Consider the following 13,842-nt stretch of genomic DNA (forward strand, 5'->3'; position numbering starts at 1 on the left):
GAGTTTTTAGGTTTGGATTTCTGTCTGCAGGTCAGTAAGACAGGTCAGTAAAATGGTTGGACTGAGTACAGGAGAGCTTTGAGAAATGTCTTCAGATGTTTTTCTTGAATCACAGTGTCAGTATTGCATTGTAACAAATGTTTATTCTGGCTGACCAAAGCTGATTTTCCTCAGACAGGAGCAAACTCTAAACCTTTAAAAGCAAAGTTTCAAACCTGCTGAGGGTGACTGTTTCATACTCCAGAAATAGATTTTTTAGTATCTTCAGGGTGTGGATGGGATCACATTGTGTAAGGCAAGAAGACCCGCAATTTCCACTCCTGTTTCACTCCCTAACAAATATGAGGAATGTTGCCCTGCAGGTGCATTTTACAACATGAGGTGATAGTTAAGCCCTGCCTGATATTTTTGTTAACAGATATTTTCCTCTACATTTTGGTCTCTCATCCACATGCAGAGTCTTAAAGGAGCTATCTGTAAGAAATCTAAAGCAAATAGTCATAAAATCCTCCTAATATGTCACAGAGACTAAGGAATAATGTTCATATAACATACTGATCTCACTGACGACAATCGTACGGCCAGAATATTCGCATTTAAAAAAATACTTTACATTCCGCAAATCATGTTTATGTTTTGAATTTGTGTTTTGGCCTGTTGCGCCACCCAACGCCGTCTACCAGTCACACAGTCAAAGTAGAGTCTCAGCATCAGTTACAGTTATGACTGAGCTACAGTAGCACGGCAAGCAGCGTTAGCAGTGTCCCAGTACATAGCATTAGCAGCCGGCTCCTCCTCCGCTGTATCCCGGCAGCAGCATTAGCAGTGTCCCAGTACATAACATTAGCAGCAGTCTCCTCAGCTGTATCCCGGCAGCAGCGTTAGCAGCAGAGAAGCCGGACTTGCTCGAACGGTCCGCTGGAAAACCGAAGATCACGAACGCGGCGACACGGCCCTGCCACAGCAGCCGCCCGTGGGCAAACAAATCAGTCTCCAGCGTGCTGCTGTCCAGCAACCTTGAATCTGTAGGGGAGGGGGGGCGGACACGACTCGCGGCAGTATTTTGAATTTGAGTGCAGTAACCGTTTTGGCCACATTCTTACATACAGCGCCTTTAAGTCACTCTAATGGAGATTTTTTATAAAAAATTGCGTTTTTTCGGTTACTTTTTATTTGTGTGGAAATGTGTGTTTGGGAAATAATGACCTCAATTTGCACATGCCCATTAGTGCTTTATGTGATGAGCATGCTCCACAAACAATAACAACAATGGCTGACTACTGCTTTGTTTATGCTTTTTTTTTGTACTGCTTGGCCTAGTGGTTACTTTACACTTAAACTTAAAATTTCTGCAACACTTCACAGATGAACAGGGGTTTCTGCTGCGCCCTATGTTATTTGCTCCACCTCAGTGTCTGTGGTTTAAAGTAGTCCAACACGTCAGTTTTGGATCAGGCCCGGTCAGACAGCAGATGGTGGAACACTTTCCAGAGTGGGATTGTTGTTGACTGAGGAGTGGAAGAAGCTTTTGCATAGCCAAAGCATCACTTGTATCTTTGAGTGAGCTCCTTAGTCCTTATATCAAAGGGGAATCAATGCTGATAAGATCTCCAGTAGCTGTTTTGGATTAGCCTGTATACTTTACTGCCTTTGTGAGGAGGGGAGACTGCTAAAGACAGCTAACACCCAGAGTGTTAGGGGTTGTTTTTGCATTCAAGTGTGGACGGAGATATTTTGTAACACAAAAGTCTTGTGAACAGATTTTTTTCCCAGAAGGTCCCTGGTAGGTGGGACACACTCCACATACAAGATTGCTGATACAGCAAATATCTGTACTGTCAGCTGGAATATGCATCATCTACAAGACAGACGGCAAAAACTCTCCAGTAGCCATTTTCAGACAAAGTTACTAAATGTTTGCTTTGTGAGACATTAGCTCACCTGGTCTTTCTCTCCCCCCTTTCCTGTCCATCTCTGGCTGAACTATCCAATAAAAAGGCAAAAAGCCCCCCAAAACATCTTTCCTTTGCACTGTATGTGAGCACAGGCTTGTGGGATAGACCATAATCTTACCACACAAGAAAACACAGACTTTCACAGAAGCTGCTCTGAATCCTGATGTTCCACTTACACACTCTGGATGGGATACAAGAACCACACAGGCTGTTTGTGGATCTGCGCTTGAATCTAGCTCCTGATCCAGAGCTGTGCAGAGCCCACAGCTGCTTTAAGTTAGGCCAGGCTACACATATTCTGGCCAGGGACTCGTGTAGTGAGGTGAAGTTTGGGTTAAGCAGGGATAGAGACAAGAGCACCCAGTTCAGGATAGTGTATGTGTTAGTTTACCTGCAGGGGGCCAGGCTTTGATGTAGCCTGTGCAATGCACCACAGAGTACTGAGCCTCTCCTTCTTTTGAGGGTCCAAGGCCATTCCTGTCCATCACAGACACACAGACACACACACAGACACACACAAACACACACACACACACACACACACACACACACACACACACACACACACAGCAGCATGTTAGACACTCAGCTGTGAAAGGACTCAGAGACAACAGAGCAGGATCTCTCAGACATTTAATACTGAAGACTGCAGGCTCTTTGTTCCAAGTATCTGCTTTTACAATACAAGAACGTTTACCCACTGCACAAAAAGGGTGTAATGCAAAGCCACTATCTGTATTTGTCATATTCAACATGCTTTTAACCCAAGTAGTCACATATCGCATATTATAACACCGAGAAAGGTTTCTCCAGCTGCATTATGAAATGACACCGCCAGGCATTTTATCATACCGCTGCAAAGGGTAGCTTTTGCCGTCGGTGTCTGATGCTGAAATCACTGACTAGGCAACGGTAATTGAGGACTTTGAGATGAAAAAGGGGTAAAATATCTGTATTTGGTCAAACAGGAAGTGGCTGTGGTTTGTTTCAGAAGTCTCTGTTAAATTGAATATTACTGCCAATTACCGGATTTGTTATGTATATATTCAAACCATATAACCTGGGCATATCAGAATCTGAGGGTTGTACCAAGAAGACAGTCCAAAAGAGTCAGGCTCTATTTGTCTGAGCTGGCTCGACAAACCATCAAGCCTCAGTCAGAGATAACAGGTAATTCAGGCTGTCTTCTTCTCTGCACATTGATGACGTGTTTAGCACCTCATTTGACTCTTAAAAATGATCGACTGCCTGCTGCCTGCTCCTGCCTCTGAAGAATATGAAAAGAAATTACAACCAAAAGCAACACTGTTGGAAAGGAAAGAGAGGAATGCTGGCAGAAAATGACTACTTGTGTAAATTCAAAAGTTAATAAAACTATTTGACCACTCTGTGTATTTCTAACCAGACAGCTACACATTCTTTAAACTTGATGGAACAGATTTAAACGTTTACTCAAGATATAAGTATATGCTGACACTGTCCCATAATGGAGGAGATGTGGAAATCACTCAAGTTTTTTGACAAATCAGAATGAAATTAATTTTATTGATTGAATATTATCTGTGATAAACACACTAATAATTTGTCTAATCAGTTTTCTATTTGCTGTAATATATCAGCACTGTAAGTAAATTTCATCTGGTAAATAGAATAGTGAGCTGTTAATGTATGCTACCTGTGATTGTACTTTAGAGCCAGCATGCATAAATGGCCCAGTAAACACTACAAACATATTCAGTACATTAGTTCATTGAGAGCAACAACAACCTTCGTGATAAAATAAACACTGCGTCACAGGTTGCCATGGCAAAAACAAACAAACAAACAAACAAACCATGCAACATGACACATATATCACTACTGCTATTGCACAGCTTGTTAGGTGGCATTACTAATGTTAAGTTAAGGCTCAACGTGTTGAATAAAGTGCTTTTAAAATGTATTCCCTCAGCTGAGAATCTGTATCGCTCATAGATTGACTATTGACTAGAGAGTAATGTTATTTCCAAATGAGATGACCAGTGAAAGAACACAGAACAAAAACTGGTCCTGACCAGATAAGCTATGCAGTATAAATTACCATGGCAATCTTGCCAGGTGAAAAGACAGCCGCCTTTGTGGGACAGAAAACTCTGGCTTTAGACTCAACATACCTCACTCAAACACTAATCTCACTCAGTACATTTACACGCAGCTTGAGAAAATCGAATTATTGGCTTAGTCCGACTGAAACTTGACTTTTAAATGCATGTAAACAGCTTAGTCCGACCAAAATTGGACTATCCATAGCTCGACTAACACAAGTCACCAAGACAACACACAGCTAGATAATTTGATTGAAAATCGAACTATTACTGCATGTATCCACTTAGTCCGACTAGAGCCGAATTCAGCGTTTTGTGCATGCACCACTTTTTCTTTCGCAGGCTTTCGGAAGAAGAAGGAGATGACGTAGCAGTTCAGTATACAGCAGTGCAATAACTCCTGGAAAAACAAACAGACACCATGGCCAAAGAGAAGCAGAAGATGCGCTTCTAGACGGACGAGGAAACTACATTCATGCTCATTCGTCGTTTGCTTCCTCTTTGGGGTCAACCGGAACTAGATCAATACGCACTATATTAAAAAGGACACAGCACCACCTATCCAGGCAGAGTCAGACGTACTTGGTCAGAGATTGTATTTTCTCTTCTGCATGTATACTCACACAAGACGAGAAGTCCAACTTGACTGATTAGCCGAGCTATGAGCTTAGCTTGACTACTGTGTGCATGTAAACGTACTGACTGTGAGGTACACCCGTCTGGTGTGGAGAACTGAACAATGGCCAGTTCAAAATAATTATATCAAGTGATGAATTTTACACATTTCTTTTTCCACAGTCTAGCAGCACAGCATAATAAGACTTTGTCACTCTCTTAACTTCTATGTGCTCATGTGTATGTATGTATGTATGTATAACATTTTGCTGGATATTCTTAATACTGTAAAGCTCCTAGTCTGGATGAAAACTGAAATTTTGTTAAGGTTGATGGTCTGATGATTACTGTGGTTGACCAAGGGTAAGTCTTCTTTTTTATCCTCTTTATACGTAAAGTGATCTGACATGAGATGAATCCACTTTACAAACTGACTTATTCAGTGTTTTGTGGTTTACTGTATTAATTTCATTGTCTTTGTATATAACAGATGATAATTTAAATTTCCCCTTGTGTAATCAAACAGATAGTTTGGACTTGACCAAAGTCAGTGTATTAGCTACACTGTAAATTATTTGACTGTGCATTTACAGTAAATTACTGGTTACTAGTTGCATAGTCTCTACATACAGACTCTACATTCATTGAATGTAGAGTCTGTAGGCAAACCCCGGAGATCTTGCCTCCGGAAGAAGAGCAGTAGAGCCGTGGTTTCCGGTGCTAGGCTGTTTGTAGTCCGCGTGATATTGATCAATCACGTTTGAGCTGGCTGCAGTTGTTGCCAGGTTAAACGCTCCGTGCGGTGAACTAACGAAGCGGAACATAATTGGCATCACTGCAAACTCTGAATCCACCGCAATGTTTCAGCATATTTACTTATATATAAACGGAATTCGGAAACGGAAATTCGCCTCCTCCGCCCAAATCAAACCGGAATGCCAAAAAATCGGGGGTCTGCCCCCAGAGGCTGTATCGCCGTCTGCCGGAAGTCAGATGCCGAATACAGCCGATGGGTTCCGAGAATGCTAGTTGCATGACATTCACACTAACTTACTGTATCATTTTTACAGTAATTTGTTGTGAAATGGCAGCTGTATACAGTGGGAGTTATGCCTGCATGCCTGTTATGCCTGTGATTTAGCAGTATGTTCCTATAAAGTTACTATATTTAACTGTAACCTCAGTTACAGCCCATTACATTACTGTGATATAACAGTATGTTCCTGTAAAGTTACTATATTTACCTACATGAATTTCACACACAAAAAAAATCTGAATACAGTTAAGTATCACAGTAAAAGCCTGTGAGGTGATACTAATGTAATTTACTGTAAAATATTACAGTTACATTTTTTTTTTTTTTTTTGGATCCCCATTAGCAGCTGCACAGCAGCCGCTAATCTTCCTGGGGTCCACACATAAAATCACATAGAATGAAAGACGAAACAAAACAAAAAGAAAAAAAAAAAAACCCAAAACTTCCAATTATAATAATAATAACAACAACAACAATAGCAGCAATAATTAGAGATATGATAACAATAGAGTGAAATAAGGTAAAAATAAAATAAAACAAGAATAATAATCTAATTCATCAACATTATCTGTGAGTGTGTATGTGTGTGTACGTGTATGCCCATATGCACTCCTTATGTGTGTCTTCGACATGTGGCTTTTCTACCTCTGGGCTGTTAGGTGACATTTCAATTGCCTTTTAAAGCCTGATTTTGTTTTTTCTTTGGTAATGAAAAAAAAATTGTAATATTGTAACTTTCTGGAGATAACTGACAGTGTAAAGTAGATGGTGGTCAGCATGCTCACAGTTTGGAAAAGCATGCAGGAGTACCACTACAGATATAGCAATGTACTGCTGTGATGGGGGTTAGCAGCAAAACACGTTTTAGCCACTTAAAAAAGGCCTACTTAAAAAAATCAATATCAGTCTAAGGCCCTGTTTAGACGACAACGGTTTCTCTAAAAAAGGAAAAGTCTGTCCTTTGCATTTTAAAAAACATCTGCGTTTATATGACAACGTTATTGAAACCATCCCCGTTCACAGGGAGACGCAAAATCTACTGGAAACGCTGTAGTATGCACGCCAGGCCAGTGGATGGCAGTGTTAATTTGCAAAGCAACACCACGGCATGATGCCATGCGCCTGTGCTGAAGCGCCTTCCTCTACAATGCGGTGATTACAAACCAAAACAAAGAAGACACAATGGGGAAAGCATGCACAGATAACTTTGTCTGGATGGACGACGAAGTGGAGTTGCTACTGTAACAGATCTACACTTCACTTCAAATCAACAGGGTGAGCAGCACAAACAGAGCTCGACATTGTTGTTGTGACGGTCGACTTTCTTGCGCATGCCTAGTGACTGGAACCGTAATGCGCATGTGCGTAAAGTCTCCGTTTTCAGAGGAACTGCCTATTGCAAGTTTACATGACAATGGAGACGCTGCTGTTTCCAAAAAGTTGCACTCTGGAACCCGTTTTCAAATTGTTGCATTTTCAGTAGACTCACAAGTCAGTCTTTAGACGCTTTGCTTAACTAAAAACTGATGACTTTCTCCCTGATTTTGTGTTTAGATGGGCGGATACAATTTCAGAGTTTAAAAAAACTCCCTACTTTGCAGAACCAATAGTAAATCCGCAGGGCGGTCCTTCGGTGGCTCGCTGAACTCTTATGCTCGTAAACATAGTCCGACTAGAAACACGTGTAGCGGTACAAAATCAAAGTTAGTGGATGTTTGTCGCGTTTGTGGCGACTCTCGCCAACTAAAAGAAACAAACATAATCTTTTACAAAGCCATGACTCATCCGTCTGGCCGGACTATATAGGGAATTGCCTTGTTGTTAACAAATACTTCCGGGTAGAAAAAAAAATTATTTTTTTCACGGATGAGCACACGTTTGATAAAACGGAGTTAAATCTCTCGGCATCCATTTTCAAGCTCTCTGTGTGTTTGTTTCCTTGCGGACGAGAAAAGGGGGAGCGCACATTTCCGGGAGGGCGTGTCCTTTTAAAAAATGCAAGAGGCGTTGCTTTGTTGCCGGCCGTTTTCGCTGGTGTGTTAAACACACTTTAGAAAGGAGTGTCCCCAGACTATCAGAAGGCGGAGATCTCTGATTGTCTGGTGGCGAGACTACATTTTCAGGCACCCAAAATGCCGCTGTCGTGTAAACGATCGGCCAAAATGCAACTAAAGTCTACCGTTTTCAGTTATAATCGTCGTATAAATGGGACCTAAGTGAATGCAATACTGAGAATGTTTTAATTGCTTTACCTTGCTGTCACTTGCCACTGCATTTTCTCAACCTTAGAACTTCCCTATTCTTAAGCAAAAGCACTGCTGCTGCACTGCACACTGTATTCCACCACAGGTCAGCTGTTTGCGTTAGACTTTCAGCGGTTTATGGAAGACACAACATATACAACATAATAAAAAAAACAGTGATTATGACAGAAACAAAATGAAATGCTGTTCACTGTAGAGACAAAGGGATACCTCAGTGAACCAGAGTATCAAGAAAAATAACTTTTGTGGAGGAAGACTGATCTGGCAAAAAAAGTAAAAAAGAGGACAAACCCAGAAGCCCAGAAAGAGCACAAGCTAACAGTGACAACCGCATGCTCCCGGACCCAGATAGCTACTGCTGTCATGAGTGGGACTTGGTCACAATACAACTTCTTTCTAAATTAGAGGATACCAGCACTTCACACTTTACTGGTTGTTCGGTGAGTGGTTTCATTTCTTTGTAGGTATTTAGTGCAATTTTACCTAATTTTTACCTGGGGGCAGCAGTAGCTCAGTCTATAGGGACTTGGCCTGGGAACCGGAGGGTCACTAGCTCAAGTCCTCCTCCCAAGCATATATAGAGTGTGGACCGGTGGCTGGGGAGGTGCCAGTTCACCTCCTGGGCACTGCCAAGGTGCCCCCAAGCAAGGCAGTGAACCCCCCACTGGTAGGGGCACCTGTCCAAAGCAGCCCCCGTGGTCTGACATCTCTCCATTTAATGTATGTATAGGACCTGTTTGTGCACGTGTGAGTATTTCAGGCCTGTGTGTATATGACAACAGAGTAAAAATTTTATTTCCCCTCAGGGATTGATAATGTATATCTTTTTCTTCTTCTTCTTCTTCTTCTTCTTCCTCTTCTTCTCCTACTTCGTCTTCTTCTTCTTGTTCTTGTTTTTCTTCTTCTTCTTCTTCTTCTTCTTCCTCTTCCTCTACCATGTTGCTATAGTGTTAGTAAGTGCAGCATACAGCGTTAAGAACTCTTACTTACTGGTATTGCTAACAGTGGCTAACTGGTTTGAACTGGTATTACTAACAAAATCTTGGTTTTCCGACTTACTGAACGTACTGAAATGTGAGCAACTCAGGTTTAGTGTCATTCCCAGCTCTGACCTCCAACTTCTGAGGTAAATGAAACGCAGCAACAGTGTAGGGCACAGTTTGGCTTTTGTGTAGAAATATGGAAGATCTAAGGTTAAGAAAATGCAGTGCCAAAGGAAAGGGCTTTCTGACAGCAAGGTGAAGCAGGAAAAATATTCTTAATATAGCATCCACTTAAACTGATATTACTGTTTTTAGGACAATATTATGATTACGTTTTTGACTGTACATAAAAAAGGCAGATTTAATTATCTATTTCCCAAAAAACATGTTTAAAGAGTAAAGTCATTCTTTTAAGGCTTGAATACTGTAAGCAGATTTTCCTGTCAGGCTGCACCCGCCCCTTAAAATCTTTACCAACTGGATGATCAGGGCAGCCTACTGTTTTGTCTGAGAGGAAAAAAAAACCTAGGCAACAAAGTCTTCAAAGCCAAAGACTGAAGGCAATCCAGATGAGCATATTAACATTTTTATCAGCTCCTCTCATCTTTCATCAGAATTTTAGCAGTTTGGGACAAACCAGAAGACTGACCGAAACCTAACATATCACACGCTAAATGTTTTTATCTGCTAACTGTCAACTCCCAGTCACAGACTGAAACAGGAAACCTGACAGGGACATGTCTCCCAGAGAGTGAGGCTGAAGGAGAGAGATATTATAGCAGATCGCAACCATGGCAAGAGAAGAAGTTCCTATACCTGTATCTCTTCCTCATGTTTGACAGACGGTTTAAGGAGATGTGATCCAGAGGAGCACTACCGCACCTGCACACAAACACAAAATAAAGACAAAAGCATACATTACATTCCAGTGGTACATGATACCAGCATGTTGCTGCTAATCACAGTGGGAGACAGCCCATATACAACCAACATGTACTGATACTGCTTCCATGACCCCCCGTTGAAAAATAATTATTCTATATCAAGGTCAAAACCCCAGCAAACATGCACAAAGGCTGATTTCCAGCTCAACACAGAGACGTGTATGGTATTGCATAGGTCACATAGTGACTTTGTAACATCCAACATGTATGTGTTATCCAATGAATTGTGAGATATTTGACGAACATGACTCATTTCGTGTTGCAGTGTTAATGTCTTTGACGAAAACCATGATGACAATTTTTCATCAACAACCTTTTTCCACGACGAAAACGAGACAATAACAAGCTAAAAAAAATATGTTGATAATAAAAACTAAGACGAGATCTATGTTTCATTTTAGTTGACAATACAAAACGTGACGAAAATGTTAGTGGTGGACTGTCAGACATTGAAAGCTGAGAAGAGCTGTGCCTGTAATTATCTTCCAATGAGCGACAGCCTGGTAAACTCCAGTAAATAGTCTATGCCAGGATGTTTCGCTAACCAGCAAAAACACTGTAGCAGCGTCAGCTGTTGGTGTGAGTCGTGAGCTGTAATTCAGCAGCAAATAATCAGCTGTATGGGTTGCTGGTGTTTGACTGGCAGGTACGAGGCTCAGTTATCTGTGAGTGTAGCTGTGCTGTAAGTAAACAGTCTGAACTCAGCTGAGTTGTCTCTTTCAGAGATGAAAGTTTAGTTTTGATCACCAACTGTGTTTTGATCACCAACTTGTTGGATGGGCTATATAATCTGTGTCTGGATTAAGTTTAATCATGTAGACACTAAAACATACCAGTTTCTATTCCAATATCCTATGAGCATACACTCATAAACTTGAATCTCAAACTTACCCAAAAGACAAATCATTCACAATAATTAATCAGAGCAGCCTGTAGGGCAGTTATATAAATAGTAAATAACCATCCTTTATTAGTTTGTTAAAATGGAAGGAAATGGTTAAGTCAGTCACAGTTGGATTGGGATATGTAACCACACAAGCAGAGGAGAGCAAACAGTTTAACATAATTTGAAGCATGACCAACTGCACGTTCCTTATACAGTAGAATCTGAATTAAGTTAGAGCAAGTTTAAGGATCAAAGAGTTATTTCAAAGAAGAACACAGAGCTACAGCTCTGTCTGCTCCTCCAAAACATTCTGCAAATCCACCAGCTATCATGTGGACACAATACAGAGACTCAGCGTATAAATCTGTCCATAGCAGCAGGTACACATCAGATTTTCTAAATTCTATTATAATCAGGGCTGCAGCTAACCATTATTTTTAATCTAAATTAAATTGCTGATTATTTTCTTGATTGATCTTTTTGTTTATAAAATGCTACCAAATAGTAAATATGCCCGTCAGAACTTTTGAAAACCATAAGTCGTAGCTTGTTAGTCACTGATTAATTTTCTGCCTATTGATGATTAATTGACTAACTGTACATTCATACCAACAGCGACCGGGGCTTCCAAAGCGGCATTTTCAATGAGAGCCCGGTGACTTGGGCGACTTGGGCCACCTGGTCGGAACCAGTCGGAATGCAAGCCATGTAACTTTGGTTCCTACAGTACACTTGTTCCAACAATGGATATCGAGAAGTTTATTACTTACGTTTGTGCCCACTCGGTCCTTTATAATGTGTCGCTGTTCAGTTACAGATACCAAAATAAAAAGAATGAGGCTTGGGACCACGTCACGGAGGTAGTTGGTTGGTCTGGTGAGTTTTAAAGTGTGTAATGTTAGTAATAGAGGAGAGAATTGCAGGCTAATGTTGCGACGTAGCATGCAATTCTTCCTTGCTTGGTTTGAATGGTCTTGCTGGCCAACTATGAGCTTTTTGACTGGACAACAGCAAGCAGCAACTACTCTGCTTTCAAGCCAGTTGTCCTCTTTGCGGCTCCTTTAAATTGACAAGCACGATCGAATGTTCAAATGATTCACGTGATGAGCTACTAGAGCGACTAAAGCTGCCACAAATATTTTTGACAGTTGTGCTTCTTGGGCACCCGCGAGAGACTTTGCCTCTTTGGAAGCTTCTGGTGAAATGTACAGTAATCGTTTCAGCTTCTAATTATAATAATGTTCATGTTGTATTTCAACACGTTTGCATAACTGTGATGACAGTTGCAGCACCAAATAACACACTGAAATGAGGTCCTCAGCAACAGTTCCCTCTCTGTAACTTTAAGTTCTGCTCCACATCTTGCTTGAAGCATACTTTGAGTATGACTCGCCATGGCAGTAGGTCCTTTTTGTTGCATGGCCAGAAAGAGGCCTGATTAAATGTTATCTCTCCTCAGTGTGTAGAATGAACCCCAAGTCAAACAAGTTTGAACAGTGAAGCCAGCCATTGCTTACAGTTGAATTTTCTTCAGGCCAGTGCATGTTTCTCTGTTTTTCATTCAGAGGGTGTTTTTCTGTGGACAGGCCAGTCTCGTGGCTAAATGTTACATAAACCTGCCTGGATCTAATAATGGCTTCCCTGAAATGTACTGTGTTCCTCTCTGTCATGTTTATATGCGTGCCACAGACGTGGTTGCGTTTCACTGTTTGCTTGCAGTCTCTTTCAGTGTCCCAACGGCATGTTGTTTGAATTATGCAGAGCCTGGAATAGCAACAGAACAGAAGAACAAGCCAGTCCAACAAATTCCTAACAACACGACACACTGTGGCTCTCATGCGACTCAGGCCTTTGTGATAGATCCAGACAAAACAAGTCTACAGCCAGCGTGTCAGGAAGAAAATGGAAAAGGTGTGTTATTTTGTTAAACTAAACATGACCTCCTCCAAGACCTTGAAGAAGTCAAAGCTGCTTTGATGTCGTTTGTAGCCAATGAGTAATGAGGGCTACAGGGCAAACTGTGATATCCGGACATAGTACAAGGAAAGACAAACATTTAGCAAGAAACTGGGTCTGTAAAAGGTCAGAATATATCGAGTGGAGATGGAGTGATGTCCACAAGATGACAATGATTGTTAGAATCCAAAATTCTAATTATCTATGAAGAGACATCAGTCGTTTAACCAGCAACCTCTGGAGAGGACAGAAAGCCACATGGCTTATGGTTCAAGGCCCAAACGTACTGAAAGGAATTAGTGAGCAGCAGTATTTTGGGAAATGGTTGCTATTAATATGTGCACAACATAATTATGCCCAGTAGGACATGTTCCTGAATCAACATCACTTTCCTGGGAGCAACATTGCGATCAACCAGTCACAGCCCTCTGACATCATCAGTGTGCTGCTCCTGTGCTTCCTTGAAAATTCCTTTGTGCTTCTTCTGAGATATGTTTTCCAAATTGAGTTTGTACAATTGAACAAAATCCTCACTTATACTGAACACAATGCTGCAGGGTTAGTGTGTAAGCTTACTAAGTAAGTAGCCTAAGCTAACGAGTAAATTTGGGTTAGATTATTGTTCTCTAACAAAGATTAAGGATGTATTATTACATTACCATGACAGCTATTTTCAGTTACAAATACCTGCGATTAACACATTTTCCTTTTTTTTTCTTTTATTATTTATTTATTTTTAAAATTATATTTATCTTTTTTATTTATTTATTTATTAATTACTTGCAAGATTGTAGCGCTCCTGTTGATCCAGCACCACACTATCATGTTGACCTTGGATAACATGTTATTATGATCCATATCAATCTATGATGATCCCCACCGGGTTTCACTCCAAAGCTGTCAAAACCATAAACTGTGTGGTCAGTGACTTCTGGGTTTAGACAACAAAGAAAAAAGCTGTCCTTTCATGTTAGTCTCGCCACCAGACAATCAGAGATCTCCGCCTTCTGATAGTCTGGGGACACTCCTTTCTAAAGTGTGTTTAACACACTGGCGAAAACGGCCGGCAACAAAGCAACGCCTCTTGCATTTTTTAAAAGGACACGCCTTCTCGGAAAT

General features: G+C 41.0%; 1 protein-coding gene across 2 annotated transcripts in view; it reads right to left on the bottom strand.

The window, feature by feature from the left end:
- The window catches only part of arnt2 (aryl-hydrocarbon receptor nuclear translocator 2), a 150,489-nt gene that overhangs the window by 75,075 nt on the left and 61,572 nt on the right, over positions 1-13,842 (bottom strand). For both annotated transcript variants that reach the window (XM_050041162.1, XM_050041172.1), the window contains 2 exons: positions 9,754-9,819; positions 2,347-2,432 (listed from right to left, as the gene is read on the bottom strand). In XM_050041162.1, the coding sequence (XP_049897119.1) occupies positions 2,347-2,432; positions 9,754-9,819 (152 nt within the window). The remainder of the gene's footprint in view (positions 1-2,346; positions 2,433-9,753; positions 9,820-13,842) is intronic.

This window comes from Epinephelus moara, chromosome 1 (genome assembly GCF_006386435.1).
Source record: "Epinephelus moara isolate mb chromosome 1, YSFRI_EMoa_1.0, whole genome shotgun sequence".
In the NCBI taxonomy this organism is placed as follows: Eukaryota; Metazoa; Chordata; class Actinopteri; order Perciformes; family Serranidae; genus Epinephelus; species Epinephelus moara.